General features: G+C 44.0%; 1 protein-coding gene across 1 annotated transcript; it reads right to left on the reverse strand.

Annotated features, from left to right (window-relative positions):
* LOC115148901 (spectrin beta chain, non-erythrocytic 4) lies at window positions 1-25,932 on the reverse strand. Its single transcript, XM_029691201.1, has 19 exons — window positions 24,824-25,932; window positions 13,598-13,861; window positions 12,732-12,962; window positions 12,363-12,452; window positions 11,819-12,097; window positions 11,469-11,599; window positions 11,046-11,250; window positions 10,528-10,773; window positions 10,042-10,176; window positions 9,476-9,717; window positions 8,601-8,739; window positions 7,853-7,937; window positions 6,805-7,034; window positions 3,652-5,228; window positions 3,387-3,450; window positions 2,985-3,232; window positions 2,539-2,709; window positions 2,331-2,373; window positions 1-1,970 (listed from the first exon to the last, which is right to left on the reverse strand). Exons 1-19 carry the CDS (start codon window positions 24,950-24,952, stop codon window positions 1,641-1,643), a joined length of 4,839 nt encoding a protein of 1,612 aa, XP_029547061.1. The 5' UTR covers window positions 24,953-25,932; the 3' UTR covers window positions 1-1,640.

Consider the following 25,932-nt stretch of genomic DNA (forward strand, 5'->3'; position numbering starts at 1 on the left):
TAGCACTGAGATGCAGTGCCTTAGACAACTGCACCACTCAGGAGCCTTTGTCCACATACTTTTGGCCATGTAGCTTATGTACAATTTCATGACTAGATAAATCCCCTCTGACTGACAATCATTTTCTATTGGTTTCAACTCAGAGTGCAAGAAAACAGGGAGGGAGAAGTAGTTAATAATATATTCTGAGGTTCATCTAATATTGATGTAACTATTGTATTTTCACTAGTGCAACAATTACAATCCTTATGAAATATATTGCAGTAATATAATAAAAACAGCAATGAGGTTATACTGCTTCTTGTCTCAGATCAAATAGAATTCGAAAGAAGCATGAAGGATGTCTGACTTGGGCTTGTAATGTGGAGAACTTTCTCTGCTCTGTCGTTAAAACATGTCTTCATATCACCATACTTCATGTGGGGAGAGTTTAAGATCCCCGAAGAGAAGCCTTTAGAACGTTCTTCAGGATTCCAGAATTATACCATGATGTTAGCATTTTACACAGTACTTTCCTTTAGATTAAATTATTGCACAGCCAAATTCATTTCAGAACTGGTCAACTTCAAGACCATGAAGAACATTACTTTTCATTAAAGTAAAAGGTGCACTATACAATGTCATGCCATGGATGGTTAGATTTAATAAGTGAGATGTAGACACAGGCCTGGCACTACAAGTGGGTTAAGTTTGGCATTGCCTCCTCAAATAGACTCTTGGGGGTGATTGAGTTTTGCTTAAGTTGGCAAACCTAATTCACCTTTACTCCTGGCATGCCATGGGCCTGTGCACGATTAATCCAAAAGTTCAGAAGAGAAACACGTGTGTTGATCAGTTCCATTATTAACACACATAGGTAATACCAGCATTCCATCATGACAGCATGACTCAGATATAGAGATGAGGTGAGTTTGAAATGTCAATATGCTGAGTATACACAGATGTGTTGAAAGTGTTTAAGGTGCTGCTGACCTGCTGGAAACAAGCTGATGATGAATGTGACCAATCATATAATGAATAATAAGTAACTGTTTCTTGTCTCCTTTCCCTCTCTCTCAAACAAAGAGAAGAAATAAAAAAGTATATTGCTTCAGAAAAAAAGCTTTTTCAAAATATTGTGAGACATTTCATTCACCATTGCTTGGGTTTTTCTAGAGCATTACATAGTCAGTCATAGGTATATATATATATATATATATATATATATATATATATATATATATATATACTGAGAGATGCTGTGAATCCAAGAGATAAATTATCAATGAGTTGTGACTGTGACGAATGCCTGTGACCACACGGTGGCGCTGGTTCATCTCCTCCATCCTCCAATTTACCAGCAAGGGCCAAAATGCAATACAAGCATTGATGTATTTTGCCTGGGATAGGGGCTGAACGATCAGTCTGTCACAGTTAACATTAGGTAGTCCAAGGACCCAAGCCTCAGGATGTCACAGGGAGAGAGAGAGACAGTGAGATATATATATATAGAGAGAGAGAGAAAGAGAGAGAAGATATGCACAAAAATGCACACACTCTCCCTCCGTCTCGCTTGCTCACCACCGTCTGGTGTCTTAGGGTAATGTTAGGATGGAGCGGGAAGATGGTTGGATGCAGTCCACTCCTCCACTTAGCGGGGATCATTTGCTCTTCCCTGACGTGCTGGAGCCCCCTGCCCCTCCCTCTGCCATCTCACCCCTCTCCGACGTGTCTGCCTTCTCGGAGCCCTCGCCTGTCTTCTCGGACCCCTCTCCCTTCTCAGATCTATCCTTATCGGACCTCTCTTCCTCCTCCACCTCTCCTCCCATCTCAGATCTCTCTGACCTGGCATCTGCGTCACCCTCTGACTTCTCTTTCCTCTCCGAGCGGTCGGGATCTGTGGACGAGGTTGTGGGTTTGTCCCACTTGGCGATCTCCTCGTGTTCAGTTATACTGGTGGTGATGTTAGTGACCCAAGCCTTCAGGTCCTCCTGCAACAGTGCACCCAGAGACATGGGAATGTTAGGGTTTCTACAAAACCAAGAAGCAAGACTAGTAATTTAATCAATAAATCAATCAAAATAAGTTTCTTTTATAAAGCCCTTTCTACATCAGCAGAGTTCACAAAGTGCTTTACAGCTAACCGGTCTAAACCCCAAAGAGCAAGCAAAGCAGAAGCGAAAGCACAGTGGCCAGGAAAAACTCCCTAGAAGGAAAGAACCTACTGTAGGAAGAAACTTAGAGAGGAGTTCTGCACAGAGAAGTGGCCTATCTAGCTCTCTAATGGGAGTAAATCATTGATGTTAAGACATTAGATGAAACATGTTCATTTTCATCACAGGCATTCTCACCTCATCCTTTGCATGGAAAATATAGTCATTGCCATCATTTTTCCTGTTGGAGAAGAAAGGAGAGAGTCATTGTTATGGAATTACCAAGAGTCTATTCTCTAGTCAGGGATTTTAAAGACACTCAAAAGTTTTGAGGTGAACAAAATAATGATATGCTATAATAAGGAGTAAGTTGGAGTAAAAAAATATCCTCTTCATCAAGCCATACTTGATAACGAAGACATTTTTCTTCTTCTTGTATCCCATGGTGCTATCACATATACAGACGCTCAGGTCGAGTGGGGTTTCTTCATTGTAAGGTGTGGTGATGCTCTTGGCGTCCTTGTAGAAAATGATCTCTCCTTTTGACAACACGCAATACAAGTTCACCCACGACTTACTGCAAAACAAGAACAGCTTATTGTGCAACATATGCGTGTTTCTCCTTTTTTCCAAAGTGAATTCATAGAGTATCGACATGTGTGTCATAGTATGGCAATAGAGTACTGTATATATCCTTTAGTGATCTACAGTAACCATTTAATTCTGTGGGGTGTGTGGTGAGGTGTTGTGTGGTGTTTGGTGGGGTGTGGTGTGTATTAGGGTGGGTGTGGGGAAGTGTGTGGTGTGGTGTGGTATGTGGTGTGTGTGACTGTGAGTCGGTGGATAGCCCACCTGCTGGGACTCTTCTGGTGGCCCTCAAAGTCGTGTTTGCGGTACAGGAAGCCTTCGTTATGGGCAGTGTGTGAGGGCGGCAAGAGTTGCGCCGGACTCTGGGCTGGAGCCGAGCGAGAGCGCCGCTTCTCCTCAGGCTCTTTGGGGCGGGGTCTCCTGCGGGGTTTGGGGCGGTCTCGGGCGCGCGGGCGCTCGTAGGTCACGGGTGCTGAGAGGCTGCTGGTGGGGCGGTACGTCTCCCCTCTGGCCTGGAACAGACAGGAGAGTGGTGTGTCATTCAGAAAGCCGGCCTGTGTGGCTTAACAAACTGTATCTTCACTATACAAAAACTAAATATAAAATGTGCAGAAGATAAATGTATCAAAATAGGAAATACTGTTAGATCCATGTGAAATAACTTACTTGTGCTGCCTCTCTCTCCTGGGCCTGCTCCACAATCTCAGCCATTGTGGTGGCTCTCTTCTCTCTGCAATGAGACAGTTTCTGCCATGAGTCACCCAAACAGGGAATATAATCAATACTTTCCAAATCAAAGCTTTTGGATCACAGTGGACATTGCTGACAAGACACAACTGTTTTTGTAATGAGCATGTGAAATGAGTTGCCACAAAAACAGACAGCACAGGGAAGCACTGCTAAGGCTATGACCAGGCAGTCCTGGACTCACGTTGAGCGTTTGTCAGAGCCTTCCTTGGCTGACTCCATGTCGCTGGAGTCGTCCTGCCTCGGTGTCCTAGCCTTCCCACTGCCCTCTTGCTCGCTGGACGACTGCCTCTCCAGGCGTCGCCTATAGCGCTCCTGACGCACGATCATTGGCAGCTCGTTGAGCCGCGCCTGGATCTCCTGTTCGCTGGAGGTCTGGCGGCCCAGCTTGTACTCCCTCTCCCGCCGCAGGTGGTCCATCTGGGGGTCGGAGCGGCTGCCGCGGGGGTCCCTTTGAAGCCTGCCATGGAGGAGCTCCAGGCCGGACTCTGGCCCGATCATGTCTACCATGGGGATGTCCCCAAACTGTTCCCTCTGTGCCCTGCTGGCCTCCAGGAGGGGGTTGACAGCCTTGTGGATATGGTTGATCCTGGGCTGCATGCAGTCGGCTTTCAGATGCTGCCACGCATATGCCATTTTGGGGTCCATGACCCCACCACTTTGAGGCAGATAGCTAGAACTACCCATACCTCCACTACCTTGGATTTGCGCAAGGTACCCTGAACTACCCATACACCCACTACCTTGGTTTTGTGCAATGTAGCCTGAACTACCCATACCCCCACTACTTAGATTTTGTGCAAGGTAGCCTGAGCTACCCATACCACCACTATTTTGATTTTGCGCAAGGTAGCCTGAACTACCCATAATCCCACTACATTGGTTTTGCGCAAGGAAGCCTGAACTACCCATAACCCCACTACCTTGGTTTTTAGCCAGGTAGCCTGAGCTACCCATACCACCACTGCTTTGATGGTTTTGAGCCAGGTAGCCTGAACTACCCATACTCCCACTACTCAGATTTTGTGCAAGGTAGCCTGAGCTACCCATACCACCACTGTGTTGATTTTGCGCAAGGTAGCCTGGACTAACTATACCCCCAATACTTTGATTTTGCGGCAGGTAGCCTGAACTACCCATAACCCCACTACTTTGATTTTGTGGTAGGTAGCCTGGACTACCCGTACCCCCACTACTTTGATTTTGCGGCAGGTAGCCTAGACTACCCATACCCCCACTGCTTTGATTTTGCGGCAAGTAACCTGGACTACCCATACCCCCACTACTTTGATTTTGTGGTAGGTAGCCTGGACTAACCATACCCCCACTGCTTTGATGGTTCAGTCCAAGGTAGCCAGAACTATCCACTGGTGGGGGGGCAGTCTGATGGTTCACTCCAAGGTAACTGGAGCTGCTGTCCACACCTCCACCGGCCTGATGGTTTAGCCCAGGGTAGTTAGAACTCTCCAACCCCCCGCTGCTGCTCTGATGGTCCAGTCCATGGTAACTGGAGCCATTCATGACAGGAGTGTAGCTGGCCATGGTAGAACCCAACCTCTGGGCTGCAGTGGAGGCAGAGGCAGCCATCCCCAGACTAGTCTGCTTGGGCCTGGGCTCAATATGCAGCTGGACCGTCTGCCTCAGCAGAGTTGAGGTAGCAAGGGGAAAGGTCGGAGTGAGGCAGGACGATGGGAACATCCTCCGACTGGAGAGTGGCGTTGGGGCAGGCTTGCTGCTCTGTTCTTCTCTCAGCTTCTCTGCCTGAAAGTCAAGATTGCAGTGAAGAGTAATGAAAAACGTAACAGCAAAGCAATTAGCAGGTATAGAGTTGGCAAACTAGACTGGACAAACTGTACTTAAAATACCTTTCTTGTCTTGTAAACTATTAATCAAACGTCTGAACGAAACCCTTTGGCTAAGAAAGAAAACAAAATCCTAACAGATACAGTACCAGTCAAAAGTTTGGACACACCTACTGATTCAAGGGTTTTTCTTTATTTTTATTATTTTCTATATTGTAGAATAATAGTGAAGACATCAAAATTATGAAATAACACATATGGAATCATGTAGTAACCAAAAAAGTGTTAAACAAATCAAAATATATTTTATATTTGAGATTTTTCAAAGTAGCCACCCTTTGACTTGATGACAGCTTTGTACACTCTTAGTATTCTCTGAAACAGCTTCATGAGGTAGTCACCTGGAATGGATTTCAGCTAACAGGTGTGCCTTGTTAAAAGTTAATTTGTGGAATTGATTTCCTTCTTAATGCGTTTGAGCCAATCAGTTGTTTTGTGACAAGGTAGGGGTTGTATACAGAAGATAGCCCTATTTGGTAAAAGCCCAAGTCCATATTATGGCAAGAACATCTCAAATAAGCAGAGAAACGAAAGTCCATCATTACTTTAAGACATGAAGGTCAGTCAATCCGGAAAATTTCAAGAACTTTGAAAGTTTCTTCAAGTGCAGTCGCAAAAACCATCAAGCGCTGTGATGAAACTGGCTCTCATGAGGACAGCCACAGGAAAAGAAGACACAGAGTTACCAGCCTCAGAAATTGCAGCCCAAATAAATGCTTCACAAAGTTCAAGTAACAGACACATCTCAACATCAACTGTTCAGAGGAGACTGTGTGAATCAGGCCTTCATGGTCGAATTGCTGCAAAGAAACCACTACTAAAGGACACCAATAAGAAGAAGAGACTTGCTTGGGCCAAGAAACACAATCAATGGACATTAGACCGGTGGAAATCTGTCCTTTGGTCTGATGACTCCAAATTTCAGATTTTTTGGTTCCAACCACCCTGTCTTTGTGAGACGCAGAATAGGTGAACGGATGATATGCGCATGTGTAGTTCCCACCGTGAAGCAGCGAGGAGGATGAGTTGGACCACAGAGTGAAGGAAAAGCCACCAACAAGTGCTCAGCATATGTGGGAACTCCTTCAAGACTGTTGGAAAATAATTCCAGGTGAAGCTGGTTGAGAGAATAACAAGAGTGTGCAAAAATGTCATCAAGACAAAGGGTGACTGCCTTGAAGAAACTAAAATCTAAAATATATTTTGATTTTTTTAACACTTTTTTGGTTACTACATGATTCCATATGTGTTACTGCATAATTTTGATGTCTTCACTATTATTCTACAATGTAGAAAATTGTGAAAATAAAGAACAATGAGTAGGTGTGTCCAAACATTTGACTGGTACTGTATGTTAGACAACAGACATAAGCAAAGACTTAAGTAAATCTGCTTTGTCACCAGACAGTGCCAACAATGACGAGCCAGTGGTACATTACAGTAGACTGTCTGTATCTATCTAAAGAAGAGCTTACGTTGGAGAGCTGTCTCAGTGAGCTGAAGCGCTCCTTCCAGGTGGCTGCAGCCTTACGGAAGGCCTCGTGGCGGAGGATGAGCTGCTCCACCTCGTCAGTCTGAGCCTGGGCCTCTCCTCCAGCACCCCCAGCCTCCCTGGAGTTGGAGCTGGAGTTGATTAGCGGCTCCTTGGCCTTCAGCCAGGCCTCCGCCTTCACCGTCTCCTGGGCATACTGGAACTGATCCTTCTCTGTAGAAAAGAAGAAGAGATGGGCATGCTCAATTCGATAGTTCTTATTATAACAAAGTCTTTTAACATTAACCAAAGCTCATATACTGTACACATTTATGCTGAATGGGCATGAATTTGTCTCCCACTGACATCAATGGAATGATTTACATGAAATGTATCTCAACTCCAGTGCTAGGTCAGGGTTCCCCAACTGGCGGCCCCGCAGGCCAGTGGTTTTATTTGTCTCCCCAAGTTTTCTGAGCAAAAAATAATAATAATTTATAAAATAATTTTATTTTATGGGGACATAAAAGACTGTAAAACAACAGGAAATCAGCTCCAAGTGATTTACATTTTGGATTTCTGTTCCCAAGTATTCCCACACATAATAGAGAGAGACGTGATCATATACAAATGTAAGCAAGGTTTGAAATTATGTTTTAGTCAAATAATATATCTGTTTGGGATTATTGTGACCAATTTGCAGTGCAAATATTATTTGTAATTATGTTCCGCCCCCCCTTACGCTCAAGAAAAAAATGGCTGTACTGTTTTGTAACGTGTCGTCTAGTCTAGTCACGTTGAAATGATTGTTGAAGCCCACACACACACACACACACACACACACACACACACACACACACACACACACACACACACACACACACACACACATAAATATTCATAGTGAAAGCCGTTCGCTGAGGCACGATCTAAAACCAGTATTTCTCTTGAGCACGAGCCCTTCCTTCCTTCCATATAAAAAATTCTGCAGTGCTGCCTGAGAGCTCTTTGTGCTCCCTCCACAGTGCCTTACAGTGTAGTGAGTCACTCACTGCGCTGTAGCTTTTCCTGGTGTTTGTCCCATCTCTCAGAGAGATCCTTCTGCTTAGCCAGGAGTGTGTCCAACTTCTCCTTTATCTGTGGAGAGAGAGAGAGAGAGAGAGAGAGAGAGAGAGAGAGAGAGAGAGAGAGACGGGGTACATTCAAGATTACAAGAAATGTAACGTAATGACAATTTATCAAAATATTTGAAGTCAGTCCTGACAGAGAATTTTATTCATCATCATATGAGGTTTAAGTGATACACCTCCTTACGCACATCATTGAAGACACACATACAATATCTATTGTTATTTTTAGTTACAATAACACTGCATGATTGAAATGTGGTTTTGCTGCCTAGTGTGTTGTGTACCCACTGGGCACAGATGTCAGTTCAACGTCTAGTATTGATTTACATTTGGTTGAGTTGTCAAATATTTCAACGTGAAATCAACAAAAGATGTCACGCCATTGGATTTAGGTTAAAAGTTATGAAATGCCCTTATGTTGATGACTTTTTACAAATCCAATGAGTTTTCCATGTCATCACATACATTTTTGGGGTTGATATGATGTGGAAACAATGTTGATTCAACCAGTTTTTCTGCATACAGTGTGTTGTGTTGTATGTGAGGCTGTGTGGTTTTGCTGCATACAGAGTGTTGTGTTGTTTTGCTGCATACAGAGTGTTGTGTTGTATGCGAGGCTGTGTGGTTTTGGTGCATACAGTGTGTTGTGATGTGTGTGTGTGATGCTGACCTCCTCAGCTGCTGGGTTGCCTGCGGCCAACAGGATCTTTCCCAGCTCGACACACTGTTGTAGGGTCTTACTGCGGCCGTCCATCTTGGCTTTCAGCTCACCATGTTGTTTCATCATCACCTCCGCAGAGGACGAATCCCTGGCAGAAGCCACCCCATAGGACCAGGTCAGACAGGAGGGAAGCACACCATGCAAATGTCAGAAAAGAAGAGTCCAGTGAAGAAAGGGACCTATTACCATTATAACACTATATCGTTCCGGTTCGAACCATACTTTCTTGTGCTGGCTTGGATATTTTATTTTCAAGTTGTCCTTTCCAGCATGGTTCTAGTAACTATATGGTGGATACATACTGTAAACAAGCCTGCGAAGTACAGTCTGGCCCGGCTTAGTTCAGTAGTATGTAAAGTGTATGTGTGAAATGTTAGCCAAGTGCCTGGTTAGTGTACTGAGAAACTAGCTGTAGAAAGTAGAGTAAATGAGTGATGTGAACTTCCTGTCATACATAAATTAAAAGAAGAATTAATACTACTACTACTTAAATACTGTAAACAAAAACTGAATGGCAGAATACAATCAGGTCAAGGTGGCTAAGCGTTTTATTTTGAAACTAGGCAGTAAAGAGAGCTTATTGCATAACTTGAATGGGACCATACACCCTACAGTATGTGCAAGCCAAGAAGGAATTAGCTCAACTAGGGGTGCATGATATGGTAACTAAAATAGAACATTACATATACATTTCAGATACAGTTATTTTTTTACCCGTAAATTAAGCAGAGCCTATTTCTCAAGTCAAGTATCAGAGGTATGAGATTAACGAAATGGCTGACAATTAGACTTCAGTTCAGGTAAGGAGACCTTCAATTACTTACCTGGGGTCGTCCCCTCCAATCTGTCCCATGATGCCTTCCATCCACATGAGATGCTCACGCACCACTGAGAAGAACTGGACCTTGTCTGTCACCGAGGTGACCTGCACGCGACTAGCCTCACAGGAAACCAGCAACTCCTTCCATGCTGACATCACTTCCTGTTCCTTGCTCATGATGGCCTCTGCCTTTTCCCCGGCGTAGATGGCCCTCAGCTGGGCCGCGTTCTCCTGCAGCTGCCTTACCTGGAGTACCACACAGGACATGCCTCTGTCATCTCAAATCATCATCTAATCATGGTTGGTCTTCAGTTTAGTTTACAGCCAAGTTAATCAGGTGTGCTAGCTAGGGTTGAGGCAAAATTATTACTCGAGTCTGTGCACAATATCTTTCATCTTTGCTACTGTACGCATAATGGTATTCTGTTTACGGCTCCACTGTGTATCTTGGGGTTAACATCTGTAACATACTTATGCCCTCCAGGAGAATTACTTATTTGACTGATGGGTGTTAGAGGAGACCCAGAGAGCATTGATGTTCCTCAAGGTCATAGAAGAATTTACACTCACCTGTGAGACAAGCAGCTGGAGGGCGTGCTCAAACGAGCGCATGAGCCTCTGCAGCGTGGCCGGGTTGGCGATGCTGGCTTGGCACGCCCTCACCTCTGGTAGTTGCCTCATCTTCCCCGCAATCTGAACCAAGACCTACAGCACAGCACAGGACAGACAGCATCATCATCATCACAAGACCCTCAGAAATAGTACCTCACACATCAGGATAATGGCAAGACCACACTGTCTACGGTCTACCAGCACCTCCAAACATTACGCTGTCTGATGTTATCTAATATAAATCCAGCCGAGCCGTACTAGGGTTTATTTCACCATTGTACAGGCAGGTCAGGCCTCTCTGCCTAGCTCTGTTTCCCTCTGCCTACATTTATTTGGATTCAATTGGTTTCAATTAAACATTTTGGTTAAAGAGGACCTTGATGATGATTTGGGGGCCTATGTGCCCCGCCTAGAAAATAATCTTGTGGAAACACTGAGCTGTACCTCTTTGCAGTCGGTGAAGAACTTGTGCAGCTGGTATGACGCTGTCAGCATCTGTCCTCGGGTTTCCATGAGCTCCAGTAGGTCGGCCCATGACTCGTTCAGTCCATCCTTCCACTCAGCTATGGTGGCCGCGTCCGTGTGGCCGCAGTCTATCATCTCGTTCACCATCTTATTCACCTGCTCCATCCTCTGTTGGCCTATGCTGTTTGTCTCTGAGCAGAACTTGGTGAATTTTTCTTGTAGCATCTGTGTGAGAGAGAGACCAAAATAAGCTTGGGACCAAAGTTATAGAGGGCATGTATTATATTTCACATTTCCATTTCTTTGACGCCATTTTTATTGCATTTTGTTTTGTCTCACTCAGTTCTGTGTTTATGGCGCACTTGAAAACTCAAATACTCACATAAAATAATGTTTATTGAATAAACACATGACAATGCCATTTGCCAGGGACTGATTGTGAACAAGAATCATCAATTGATTGATTGATTGCCTGACTGATTGATTGACAGACTGACCGTGACATCTTCCAGGTCTTGGCCCAGCTCAGTGGAGCTGGCAACGGCCTCCCGCTCAGTGATCCACTTCTCTAACTCCTCCACCTCTCTGTTGAGCTGGTACATCCAATACTGCTGCTCCAGCTTGGTCTTCCTGTGCTCCACCATGTCCTTCAGAGACACGTACAGACGGTCTATGTGGGACTGCTGCTTGGTGATCCCCTCACTGCCACAGAGAGAGGGGATATTGAGGGTGATGTTTACACAGTAGACAGTAAGAGAATTGATCATTCACTGACATTTTGTAGCTTATACAAACTGAGATCATTTTATTTGCTCCATGGTAAAATTCCACTAATAAATTAGCCGTTGTTTGTGGGTATTGAAGGATGTGTTTAGATCTAGTCTGAGCCTGAGAGTGACTGTCAGTGTGTCTCCTCGTGCCTGTCTGGGTGTGCCAGTTCCAGCTGTCTCTGACACTGCTGGGAGAGCATGCCCACTGTCTCAGCGTAGTTCTCCACCATCGCCTCCAATGCCAGGTGCTCCTTCAGCAGCTGCAGGGTGCTTGCTTCGTCCTACACAAGAGGAACCTCATATTAGGGACCAAATCCTTGTTCACAGATACATACATTTTACAAACAAACCATCACCCAGAAGTAAATTGTTTGTAAAAGAAAGGCACAGCAGACAAATGATGGTAAAAGTCCTCCTGGAGCACTGTGCACTAACCAATGGGCCAGTCTCATGCCCACCCTGCCAGTTCAGTCTCATGATACCGTGCCAGCCATACGTACCATACCCTTCTCCTCGCTGATGAGGTGCAGTTTCTGGCCTGCCAGCCAGGACTCGACCTTGGCCGCCTCGCTGTAATACTGCTGGGCCTGCAGCACCACATCCAACATCACAGACCTCCTCTCCGCCTCTAGCCTCAGCACCTCCCAAAGCTGACGCACGTGCCCTGCCCCCTCGCGCACAAAGTCCACCTCGGGGGTCCGCAGAGAGGCGATGATCCCTGCCCTGTCCAACACCTCCTCAACCCGCGCCTGGCGACCCTGCAGATCCCTCTGCAGCGTCTGACGGACCAATAAGAGACATGGGTCATTTTCAGCTGGAAGAAAACGCCTCCAAACAGAGTGAAATGGGGAGGTAGTATCTGGGGAGGTACTATCGTTTTCCTTCACCAAAAATGTGTGGCCGTGTTCCCTACTGAACACAACCATGGTTTAGTGTTGTGGGGACTGTAGTTAGTTCTGAGCTGAGCAGGGCTAGTGATTGAGTTGATACTGTGCTGTGGGGAGATAGTGTTGTGTGCTTGTATAGAGGTAATCTGTCTCTCACCTGGTTGATCTTGACATGCTGCTGAACACTCTGCAGGTTGTTTCCGTAATCCTTAGAGGAAGCCAGAGGAAGCCGCTCCTGGATCCACAGCTATAACATCAGCAAATTGTCATCAGTGACTGTCTGTACATACCTATCTCATTGATAGGAGAGCCTGGTGGTTTAATTGATCAAGGATGGGAGACATATTAAACCTTTGGCCATATAACATAAGAAACATTTAGAAAAACATATTAGAGACCTTATGAGGCTATAGGATAGAAACAAACTGAATATATGGATAGATTAAGCTATGCCAGGAAGAGAGGGATAGATAGAGTAAGAAAGGCTGGAGGCACCATGGAGTAATAAAGTGTGTCAGTCACTCACTATCTCTTCCTCTAGGTCCTGGGCGACCTGATGCATCTCCTTGGAGGCCAGCAGGATGCGACGTCTCTCCTTCAGGGGCTCGATGAGACGCACGATACGGGTCTCCACCACAGCTGGCTGCTCGCCCCCTTCTCCCTCCCCGCCTTTCACCAGGCTGCCTCGCTGGGGGAGGCACACCCCCTGGAGGGACCCTAGTTCCCCTACGTCCTTGTACAAGTCCCCCATCTGAGACTGAGGAAGGCCAGCCCGAGGGAAGGAAAGGTCATGTTAGAGCTAGATGATGAGAGACTGATGCCCCAAACACACAGCACATGGGCTTGAACAGCACTTTCAGCTATTTTCTTATGTGTGTGTTGTGTTTCAACGTTATGTAATGGGTTAGACGGCTTTAAGAACAAAGCATACGGTGCATTCTTTAATGTCAACCAGCCTAGTGGCTGGTGGGCGGGAACTTGGCACAGAAAAATCCCAACAACGGCTTCTATAGCATTAACAGACAGTAGAATGGATTGTAAAGATTACATAAACTCATTGAAAATGTAGTTGAAATGTGTTGTGTTACACTCTTAAATGTAGTCTCCATGTTCTGATATAAGTTGTCCAAAGCACAAAGTCTTTGTCACAAAATAACTGCCTTAAAACAAAAAACATAAAGAACAAACTATAACAGTAAACAGACACCACAGTAGGTTGGTGGCACCTTAATTGGGGAGGACGGGCTCGTGGTAATGACTGGAGCGGAGTCAGTGGAATGGTATCAAATACATCAAACACATGGTTTCAATGTGTTTGATGCCATTCCATTTGCTGTGTTCCGGACATTATTATGAGCCGTTCTCCCCTCAGCAGCCTCCATAGATAGACACCTGGAATTTATGCAGCTGCTCATTGAAGGTGGGCAGATGGTGAGCCTGCTCCAGCTGAGGGGGCTGTTTCTCCAGGCCAGAGAGCTGGTGGTCCAGGTCTGAGTAGCTCTTCACCACCGGCTCTGGCTTGTTGTTCTCAAACAGAGCTCGGGCCTTGGCCTTGGTGGTGCTCTCCAGGTCCGTCCAGCACTCCCTGATCTCCTCCAGCTTCTGCTGCACCACCGAACGCAACTCCGGCTTCTCATCGATCAGCTCCTGGCCCTCCTGAAGGCACATAGAGGAGAGAGAGAGAACGGTGGTTACATACAGTATCTGCACTACCAAAGTTATTTTCTTAGTTTTAGTTTATCCTAACTACTGTCATTTACATGGCCAACAATTCATTTCACTGTTCGTATGGTTAAATATAAGCTGAGATAGTTCAGTTGATATGCCGTTTTTATCATGTACCATTGTCGTAATGGTAAAGGCACCCTGCTGGTACTGTGTTAAAATCAAACTCAGATGTTAAATAAAGTAATGAACTGTCGGATTTCTCAACTGAGAGATTTCATGCTTCTCTCCAACATGTACACTAGTATAATGTCAGCTTTCCCTTGGAGGGATGTTACTCACTGGCTGTGCTGATTGTTGCTCGTTTAGTACAGTATGCTGAAAATCTCTCAGATATAGGCTACAATCTCCATACAGTACTACTCTTTGGTGCATAATGCCAGAAAATATGAAATGAATAAACCCAAGCCTAATATGACCAGATCTGGCTAACAAAGCATAGTGTGAAATGTGCAGGATGACTGCAGCAGATTGAAGCATAGACAACGTTTCATGTCTCTCTATTGCTGTCTATGCGTAGGTGGATTGATCTTCTGTAATGTCATACTTTTGTTCATCATGGCCATTTAAAGATTCTTGGTTGTAGGGCAAGCTTTTCAATCAGGTTGATTTTAGGTTGATTTTACATGAATTCCATGAAAATCATCCTGTGTCTGCACACAAGTCTACAGTGTCTCAATAAAAGGCTATGGATCCCAGCCATTCCAAAGCATAAACTTTTGAAGTCACCACAGAAAAGCACAGCACGGTCTCTGTTTAAAGTAGTGCTGAGCAATTCATGCTTTTTGAGGTCGGTTCAGTTTCGGTTCGATTACTAAAAAACAATCACGGGTTTCGCTTTCGCTTTCAATTATGTGGGTTGAATGCTGTAACAACACATAAATAAAACAATCAAAGTCCCATGATGGTAGTGACTGCCCATTAGTGCTTATCACTTATTAACCATCATTTGTTCACATTACTTTAATAAAATATTTCAGTTGCTGTGTATATTACATTTGTTTATTTGATTACTTTATTATTTCATTCCAATTCATCCCATTTCTATAGAACTGCTGCCTATGCTGTCTGACAAAATCACTATTTTGTAGTTCTTCAAAGTAAAAAGGCATACTTTTATGACTGCTGAATGCCAACTATCAATCACTTAGATCATGTATTTTCAGGTGAGATCGTGAAGCAACAGCTGCTCTCTATATCCCCTCACTATCCTGCATTCTTCTCTCTTCAGTAGCAGGCCTAAAATAAACAGACTGGACAAGTATATGTGCAATGGATTATGGGCATTATAGTTAAAAACCCATTTTATGCACTAAACTATGTAGAATATTGGCCTGTTAGAAACCACAACTCCCTACTACATCACACAGTTCAGGCTGGATATGAGTTATCTCTAGAGAAACTGCAATGTGCACATTGAGCTCACACAAAAAAACTGAACTAAATGGAATTCAAATAATTTAACCGCCGTCGGTCAATTAGTTGTTTAAAATCAGAGAAATAACCGATCAGCACTAGTTTAAAGGTCATGACCCTAACTGAAAGGTTGTTTAGGAAAAAAAGAAGAAAAATACCTTTTGATTGAACAACCGATGTTACGTCTGGTCAAAAACACCAAGACAACCCCAAATGTCACATCTTTTGTTCAAACTCTGGGCTATAACAAATGTGTGGTTCATTTATCATCTTTGTCCCTGAATCTAAGTCAACACATGAGCAAGGCCACGATGGCTCTAGAAATGCCAAAAGGTGTTTTTATTTGGACAGCGGAAGCTAGAAGTTTAATTTTGCTGTTTGCGCCAGCATTTTAGATTTGAGATCAAATGTTTAGTATGAAGCAACAGTAAAGAATGTCACCTTTTATTTGAGGGTATTTCCATACATACACTATATATACAAAAGTATGTGGACACCCCTTCAAAGTAGTAGATTTGGCTATTTCAGCCACACCCACTGCTGACAGGTGTGTAAAATTGAGCACACAGCCATGCAATCGCCATAGATAAACTTTGGCAGTAGAATGGCCTTAATGAAGAGCTCAGTGACTTTCAACGTGGCACCATCATAGGACGCCACGTTTCCAACAAGTCAGTTCGTCAAATGTCTTCCCTGCTAGAGCTGCCCTGGCCAACTGTAAGTGCTGTTATTGTGAAGTGGAAATGTCTAGTCTCGGTGCAACAACAGCTCAGCCGTGAAGTGGTAGGCCACACAAGCTCACAGAACGGGACCGCCGAGTGATGAAGCACGTGGAACGTAAAAATCATCTGTCCTCGGTTGCAACACTGACAACTGAGTTCCAAACTGCCTCTGGAAGCAACATCAGCACAATAATGGTTTGTCGGGAGCTTCATGGAATGGCCGCACACAAGCCTAAGATCACCATGCGCAACGCCAAGCATCGGCTGGAGTGGTGTAAAGCTCGCCACCATTGGACTCTGGTGCAGTGGAAACGCTGTCTCTGGAATGATGAATCATTTTTTTCATGGTTCGGGCTAGGCCCCTTAGTTCCTGTGAAGGGAAATCTTAATGCTACAGCATACAATGACATGCTAAACGATACTGTGCTTCCAACTTTGTGGCAACAGTTTGGGGAAGGCCCTTTCCTGTGTCAGCATGACAACTCCCCTGTGCACAAAGCGAGGTCCATACAGAAATGGTTTGTCAGTGTGAAAGAACTTGACTGGCCTGCATAGAGCCCTGACCTCAACCCCATCGAACACCTTTGGGATAAATTGGAATGCCGACTGCTAGCCAGGCCTAATCGCCCAACATCAGTGCATGTCCCCGCAACAATGTTCCAACATCTAGTGGAAAGCCTTCACAGAAGAGTGGAGGCTGTTATAGCAGCAAAGCGGGGACCAACTCCATATTAATGCCCATGATTTTGGAATGAGATGTTCGACGAACAGGCGTCCACATACCTTTGGTCATGTAGTGTATCTGTTTTACTGTTTAGACACTTTATGTATCTAGTCTCCCCATTTGAAGTTGCCATAAGTATTTGGACAAATTCCCTTATAGTGTATTACATTTAGTTAAAGTTTTGTATTTGGTTCCATATTCCTAGCACGCAATGACTACAAAGCTTGTGACACTGCAAACCTTTTGGATACATTTACAGATGGTTTTGGTAGTGTTTTGGATTATGTTGTACCCAATAGAACTGAATGGTAAATAATGTATTGTGTCATTTTGGAGTCACTTTTATTGTAAACAAGAATATAACATATTTCTTAATACTTCTAATGTGGATGCAGATGTGATTACGGATAATCATGAATGAATCTGGAATAATGATGAGTGAGAAAGTTACAGATGCGCAAAGATCATGCCCCCAAAACATGCCCCTCTCACCATTACCAATAAGGGGAGTGTTTAGCATTTTTTGGGGGGTTTGATATTTATGCCTCTGTAACATTCTCACTCATCATTATTATCTGTAACTGTTTTAAAGTCACAGTTGGCCTCAGTGAAATCCCTGAGCGGTTTCCTTCTGCTCCGGCAACTGAATTAGGAAGGACGCACATATCTTTGTAGTGACTGGGTGTACTTCACTATGCTCAAAGGGATATTCAATGTCTGCTTCTTCTTTAAAAAAATGAAATACCAATAGGTGCCCTTCTTTGTGAGGTATTGGAAAACCTCCCTCGTCTTTGTGGTTGAATCTGTGTTTGAAATTCACTGCTCGACTGAGGGACCTTACAGATAATTGTATGCGTGGGTCACAGAGATGTTAGTGTTTAAAATCATGTTAAAAACTATTATTGCACACAGAGTGAGTCCAACTTATTATGTGACTTGTTAAGCACATTTTTACTCCTGAACTTAAGGCTTGCCATAACAAAGGGGTTGAATACTTACTTATTGACTCAAGATATTTCAGCTTTTCATTTTTATTCATTTCTAAACATTTCTAAAAACATAATTCCAGTTTGACATTACTGGGTATTGTGTGTAGGCCAGTGACAAAACATCTCAATTTAATATATTTTAAATTCAGGCTGTAACACAACAAAATGTGGAAAAAGTCAAGGGGCGTGAATACTCTCTGAAGGCACTGTAACTTCAAATGGGGGGATTAGATACATAAAGTGCTTTAATTTCTAAATGGTATAACAGAGATATATATGAAAATACCCTCAAATAAATAAGGGCTGGCATTCTGTACTGTCGCCTCATATAAAACACTTGATTTTAAATCCACAATGGTGGTATAGATCCATATTAAACATCTTAGCTTCACTGTCCAAATAAATACGTAGGGGAGTCTAGATGTAGAGAGAGAGATCAAAGCTTGTGGCGTTTTCCTTCTCTCTCTGTGTGTGTGTATGTATGTATGTATGTATGTATGTATGTATGTGTGTGTGTGTGTGTGTGTGTGTGTGTGTGTGTGTGTGTGTGTGTGTGTGTGTGTGTGTGTGTGTGTGTGTGTGTGTGTGTGTGTGTGTGTGTGTGTGTGTGTGTGTGTGTGTGTGTTTTGATGGAGCTCTCTCTGTGGCTCCACTCCAAGTCTCCTGAAATAGAATCCGCATGCAAAGTCTCCTCCCATGCTCCGACTGAGAGGAACAGGAGGTGTTTCCTATGACAAGTGTTCATATCAGACGTTTCCTCGTCATCTCTATCAAGGACCACTGAATGTCAGTCAGCCGTAAGGAAGCAAAGGGAAAATGTGTAGTGAAACCGACATAAAGTCCTGTATTGTACACACGTAGCAGACCTTCAAAACCGAAAGTCTAATAGAGACCTGCCTAGTGCAATGTTTGTTTTCAAGTCAACCCCGTTTGAAGAAAAGCTTGGATCAAATTGGTCCTTTGTTCTAAATACCCTACTAAATGATAATAACTGGTGTTGCTATCTATTGTACTATTGCAGGGAAATGCATAGTAACCCAGAATACAACATATTTCATCCTGTAAATCTTGGTCTCTCTCTCTCCCTCTCTCTCCTGTATCTCCTTTCCTGTATAGCTCTCTCCTATAGGTTTCTCAGAGCGAGCTGGGCCTATCCTGTGGCTTTCATAATGCAGTGCTGCATTTCTCCTCTTGGCACAGTCTCTCTGCTTAACTGCTGCTAGCGCTCTCTCCCTCTCTCTTTTTCTCTCTCTCCCTCGCTCTCTCTCCCTCTCTCTTTTTCTCTGCCTCTCTCTTCTCCTCTCATAATGCAGAGCAGGCAGAAAGCAGGCTAGGTCTCTTTCTCTCCCCTCTCCCTCGTCTTCACTGACACACAGGGAGAGAGAAGGAAGAAGACACATCAGTGTGAGGGGAGGAGAGGAAATGGAGAGGAGAGAGAAATGAGAAGGACAGAAAGAAAGAAAAAGGAGGAGAGGGAGATATGAGAGGAGAGTGAGGAAGAGCAAAGGAGAGGGGGATGTCAGGGCAATACATTAGACATGGGACCAATACATTCCTACAGTACATACACACATACACCTATGTAAATACACTATGCATCTTGACAAGCACACTGACAAGCACATATTCACCTCCAACATCATTGGCACGATTGATAAAGATTAGCAAAAAATAATGTATAAAACCTATAACACAAATACTAAGCAATATTGTATGCTAAAAAATATATATATATATATATATATTATTTTATACGAATACAATTGCTCATATAAAGACATTTTCTTTAATAAGTAATACTTTTGTTCTCAAAAAGAGAGGTGTCAAAATGATTGGCCACCCTAAACATTGTTATAAATGAAATCAAACAAAATTAAATCTGCATTAACTTAAGACATTGAATTGTGGCCTTACATGGCTTCCTGTTCCACTAAAATCAATTTAAGAAGTGTAAACCAACTGGAACAGACATAAACTTCCTTGATGCATGTGTATCTTGTCCCCACGTACAGTATGGAAGATGGCTCTGGAGGCAAAGAAAAATCCAAGGGCCAAAGTTGGAGAATTGCAATACTTGGTCCCATCTCGGGGTCACCAAATGTCTTAATTTACAATTCGACGCCACCTCCATGCCAACATGCTCTTTGTAAGGGTTGGCAGAATTTATTATTTTATTAAGAGTGACCAACAAATGTAAACACTGGGAGTTTGCTAAACAGCATTGACACTTGGATTGGAAACAGGTGCTATGGTCATATTAGGTGAATGTAGAGGTTTTAGCCACACAGTGGTGGCAGGTATGTATCAAACGAAGGATGCATATGCAGAAAACATCATACCTACTGTAAAATATGGTGGTGGATCTTTGATGTATGGGCCTGCTGGTCCTGGAGCCCTTGTTAAGGTCAACAACATAATTAACTCGACCAAGTACATAGTAACCAGGACATTTTAGTCAAAAACCTTGTTGCCTCTGCCAGGAGGCTGAAACTTGTCCACAGGTAGATCTTCCAGCAAGACAATGACCCCAAGCACACATCAAAATTCACAAAGAAATTGATAATTGACCACAAAATCAACATTTTGTAATGACCATTTCAGTCTATGAACTTGAACCCCATTGAAAACCTGTGGCTTGAATTGAAGAGGGCAGTCCACAAGAGTAGACCGATTGATATCAAGGATCTGGAAAGATTCTGTATGTAGAAATGGTCTAAGATCTCTCCCAGTGTTCTCCAATCTCATAAAACATTGTAGAAAAGGGCTTAGTGCTGTTATCCTTGCAAGGGGAGGGTGCACAAAGTATTGAAAACAGGGGTGCCAATAATTGTAATGTAAAAAAAATACTTTTTGAAATCCAAATACTACTCATATTACAGAGCAAGCGGTAAAGCTTCATCCCACTGGGCAAAAACTGGTTAAATCAATGCTGTTTCCACATCATTTCAACGCCAAAAAAACGATGTGATGACATTGAATCAACGTCGGAAATTAATTGGATTTGCAAAAAGTCATCAACGCAAGGGGCATTTCGTCTTTTATTCACCCAACCTTCAACCTAAATCCAATGACATGGTGACATTTTTTGTTGATTTCACGTTAAATTCACATTAGTTGACAACTCAACCACATGTAAATCAAAACTAGACGTTGAACTGACGTCTGTGCCCAGTGGGACATGACACCAATGTTTGCTTTGTAGCACCTACAGATGAAACACTATAGAGTATTAAAGGAGGCCTGGGTAAGGCCAAAATATAATTAATATGGCAACTTTAATAAATTATTTCTCAATTATGCTTTTAGATACAAATGTCAAATATTTGTCAACAATCCTTTGTTTAACGGACTATTCTATGGATTCCATTTTGTGAAAATCCCCAAAATCATGGTCTTCTTTTGTCTGGGTTTCGTGAGGAATCACTCTACATGGCTTCTCAAGTGGGTGTGTAGCAGTGGATGCTGCTGAGGGGAGAACGGCTCATAATAATGGCTGGAATGGTGTAAATGTAATGGTATCAAAGACATAGTTTTCATGTGTTTGATACCATTCCATTCACGCCATTCCATCCATTACACTCCATTCCAGACAATATTATGAGCCGCTCTCCCCTCAGCAGCCTCCACTGGTGTAGATAGATTCTAGCTACTACTCTGAGAAACCAAAACAACACTGACTAAAATTCAGATTCACAAACCAATAGTTTAAAAATAGCTACACCAGACCAAATCAACGGACATGCGATCCTGTCGTCTGCTTTTGTTAAACAGTGTAAAATGCTCGAGATGGATAAGTATTTTTGTGTTGTCTGTGTTTACACAGCGTTTGACCCCTGAGCCATTGGCAAAGCATTGCCACAAGGTCAGCCTTAAGTAAAACCCAGAGTCCTCTCTTTGCTACAGACAAGCGTCCCCAGGGGACTGAAGAGGCCTCCACCGAAAGAGCTCCAGTTCAGAGGTCCGAGCTCAGTCCTAAGCCCCAGATCAGAGCTCCGAGCTCATGCCCAGCCCCAGCTCAGAGCTCCAAGCTGGGGCTCAGGCCCATCTGCTGAGTAAGTACAGTGGGAGAGCAGAGGCATGGGCCAGGGCAGTAACCGTTCCAAAAGGACACAGAGTTTTCTAATCGCACCAGGCCGCAGCGTAATCTTTTCTCCCCAGTCTCCCAGGTAACGAGAGAGGGAGAGGAAGAAGGAGAGGTGGGGGCCGATTAAGTGATGTTAGTGAGAGTAGCGAGACATGAGGGTCTCTGTAACACTCTGTGTGGGGTTAGCAGAGACAGAGCCCTTGAGAAATCCCGCTAGTCAGCCTTGTGGATGCATTCACCACAGACAGAGCAGCCATCTTCTGCACTCCATGTCCACTCATTCGATGTACTGTATCTATCTGGTGTATGGCATGAGAGGTTAAACAAATAGCCTGATGATTCCGAAGCAGAGCCGGTACCCTTTTTCACTCCATTTTCACTTTGACCAGAGCTGTTGTTCTAGAGTTAGGGCCTCCCTGTGCCACTAGTAGATGTTTCACAGCCATTTGTAGATGTATGTAAATAATAAACAATGCATACTTAATTGTAAGATGCTTTCATCCAAGATAGTATATCTTACACAGGTATGAAATGTAGGTCACTAACATCCGATACTGAATATGAAAGGGCTTTTTTATGCATGTACATATTATATCTACTCTACCAACAGACACAACAGCACCGAGTACATCCTCACTCCCAAAAATCAATCATTTAAGAACCAGCTCCAATCCCTACTCTACAAGACGGAGAGGTATGCCTGTTCAGTAGAACGTTATGTCCTACTGAACATGGCCCTGGCCTTTCCAAAGATTCGTCAGTGTTGGACGGATGGCGATTAACTGTTTGGTACTGCAGCTCCAACTAAGGACATCTCCTCTGACTACTTTTATTCCCCGTTGGATTGATCAGTTATTTCACTGCACCTATTATAATATAATCCAATTGAATTTTACAGCCACATCTAGAATAAACAAAGACGTGCTCATGAAAAGGGCGTCAAACCTAGATCCTCTACAAAGCCCTTTTGCCTTTGGCTGCAGGACAGAATCTTGAGCAGCATCAGGCTCATGAAGGGGGGCCTAGTCTTGCATGGTACACTGCATGACACATTTCCTGCATGGACAAGCAAGATGGCCATGTGAGCATTCTGATACGTATGGTATGGTGAGGGGCTCTCAGTCTCAATCATTCATTCACCACTTCACGTTTAACATCTACTATATCATATTAACATCTCAGTGGTATATCATTTAGATTTATATGAAATGTGTGATCAATAACTTCTGCATTTGGATATATAGCAACAGAATACTTTTTGTAAATTAGAGGTGATTGAGTTTATCATGCCAAAACATTCAATGCGATTTTGGAAGTGAAAAGATACATACTCTGCTTATGAGCTTGATGAATAAATGATTTCAGTACACCTCTACAATAACAAAACAGATTTACCAGAATGCATTGAAATCCATTAAATATCAATCTTAAAACATACGCGAACTGAGGTTAAATCACGTTCTTGCAAAAAAGCTCAGGACATTTCATGTTTAGCGTCAAGACATCTAACTAACTCATAGAGCTTTTAAAATGGTGTTATCCACAATAATTAGTTAGCTAGATCCTACATACCATGTTGATCAAGTGCTGTTTTCACATCCAATCTATTGTATTTCTCTCTTGATGGGCCTCAATAAATTGAGTCAACATTGGTCAAGAAAGCATTCAAAAGGGTATGTGGGCTAGATAAGCTAATTCTCACAGTATTGCCTAGCCCTCAATCAAATAACTTGCACTGAACACTTTTACAAACCACACAGACCTTTTCCTGGAATGGGTAGATTTTTTCTAAATTGACTCTTAACCCTTGTAGATCTGAAAGGATTTGGTATGGCAATTTTTTCACCAGGCCTTCTGATTGGCTGTGTGGAATTTGTGTCATATTACTTACACCTATACCATCCTCCAGTTCCACAGGAGTGCCTTAGGTGTAGGGGCTAGGGGTCATTTTGGAATTCTGGGTTAAATCAACTGATTCAAACGTGAAGCACACACATGAGCCTCCCACCAGGCTTCTCTGCAGCAGTGTGGTTAAAGTACACTTGTATCGTGGTCAGTAGGGCTCACGGTAACACCAAGGCTTGTTCTTATTGGACAAGTTCAGCTAGTACCTCCCAGTTTCTTCCTGTTTCGAAAAATGTTCTCTCTACTGAACACGACCCAGGTGTGGGTTCTCTTCACTGTTGACAGCAGTGGAGAACTGGGATGCTGGCATTGGGAGTCCCATAGGGCGTTGCACAATTGGCCCAGCGTCGTCCGGGTTAGGGTTTGGCCGGGGTAGGCCATCATTATGAATAAGAATTTGTTCTTAAATGACTTGCCTAGTTAAATAAATGTTAAATAAATGTTTTTGCTGTAGGCCTATCTAGTTACCATACAAACCATTTCCTATTGTACAGAGCTACGCTATTAATAAAGACTTGGCGGTATATTCATAAAACAAGGCCATGAATGTTGGCAGTATCACACAGGTTTGATAGATTGCCCACTTGCTGTCAAGTTGTTCACAGGTTTCATCCAATTCTTAATAAGAAATATTTTGAGGAGGAAACACTGCGCAAATAGAATCCAATGTTAGTACGTAGCTGAAAAGGCAATGGAAAAATACCTTTCTTATGATTTACTGCACCATTCATGCAGAAAACAATACAGCTTTCACATTTATAACCTTGAACTTGAAATTCTGGATGTCCTTAGTAGAAGCATATAACAACATTTGTTTACAGTTTACTCAAAATGGAGTAATGACACCGCCCCCCCCAACATCCCATCCACCGTCTGATGTGTCTTATCGCCCATCATCCCTTTACACGCACATACACACACTGCTACCCCCCCACGCACACACCCACTACCCTCTCTCAATCATGTGCTCACACTACCCTCCCCCAGCACCTTCCATTCACCTGCCCTCTCTGACCTCCTCCCACTACCCTCTCCCCTCCCTTCTCCACTCACCTGCTCTATCTTGGCCAGCCATTCTTTGTTGCGGGCCAGCTCGGTCATGAAGGCCTGGTGCTTCAGCCATTTCCGGTGAAGCTTCTGGGCCTCATCCCGCGCCGTGTCTCGTCCCGCACCCATAAGCATCTTTCTCTTTACCGGCTGTCCCCAATCACTCAGCTAGGGGAGATAAAAATAGCCACCATCAGGGGCCCGAGCCTGAGCCAGCCCTTCTTCTTCTCTTCTCTCCTCCTTTCCCACAGGACGTCCTGCCTCCCTGCCTGGCTCCTCTATGCCAGAGCCACCCACTCCGCTCTGCAGGGTCCTGAGTACCTGCACTGTCACAACCCACCCCAACCAGCCGCCCTTTCTGGAGAAAAAAAATCAAGATAAGCACCTCAGCAGCAGCAGGGGCTGCAATGGTAGCTCAAGCCCTTCCGCTGGCTCGCCCCTGGGTCCTCATGCCCTACCCTTCACGGCTCCTGCAGTCCTTCCTGGTGCTGCAGTGCCTGCTAGCCAGTCTCAGAGAAGATAAAAACAATCAAGCAAATAGAAGAAACGAATCAACTACCCAACAGCGCCGACAAAGAGCGTCACAAACATCTAAGACTCCTTTTTCGTTGTTTGGGGTGTTTTTTTTCTCCTTGTCTCCTGAGCTAGATTAGAATCCGGTTGTTAATGGAGGTAATGATGATTTAGCATTTCCACCACGACTCCTTCAGAGAGGGCAAACCTGAGCATCCAGTGATTGCCGTTGGTGATCCCGGACGGTCTGTAGTCCTGCCTAATGATGCCGTGGTTGGGAGGATGAGGAAGAGGTGGAGTGGGAGGAACAGAGTGAATGGGATGGATGCAGAGGCAGTGCAGTCAGAGGGGGAAGATAACATAAGCTGTCCGCTCTTGAAATGCACCGTTGCCACTGCTGCAGAGCAGAGATGTAGCGACCGTACGCATGGGGGTTGGGTTGTGTAAGACACTGCTATGCTATATCCTCTTCCCAGTTCTTCTTCCTCATGTCACCACACAGATCAGACGCGGCTGGTGCATGCTGCTGCAGTCCCTGTCTCTCAGCTACACTCCGCTGTGTGAGAGCGTGTGTGTGTGTGGTGTGTGGCGTGTGTGTGTGC

The sequence above is a fragment of the Salmo trutta genome, chromosome 15 (assembly GCF_901001165.1).
Source record: "Salmo trutta chromosome 15, fSalTru1.1, whole genome shotgun sequence".
Classification (NCBI taxonomy): domain Eukaryota; kingdom Metazoa; phylum Chordata; class Actinopteri; order Salmoniformes; family Salmonidae; genus Salmo; species Salmo trutta.

What these genes read in the sequence shown, in the direction of transcription:
- LOC115148901 (XM_029691201.1), bottom strand. Translation starts at nt 24,952, where the DNA reads ATGCTTATGGGTGCGGGACGAGACACGGCGCGGGATGAGGCCCAGAAG. An exon ending in GAACTGGCACACCCAGACAG is followed by an intron (nt 11,251 to 11,468) that starts GCACGAGGAGAC and finishes TCTCTGTGGCAG; the next exon opens with TGAGGGGATCACCAAGCAGC. An exon ending in GCAACCCAGCAGCTGAGGAG is followed by an intron (nt 7,938 to 8,600) that starts GTCAGCATCACA and finishes CTCTCTCCACAG; the next exon opens with ATAAAGGAGAAGTTGGACAC.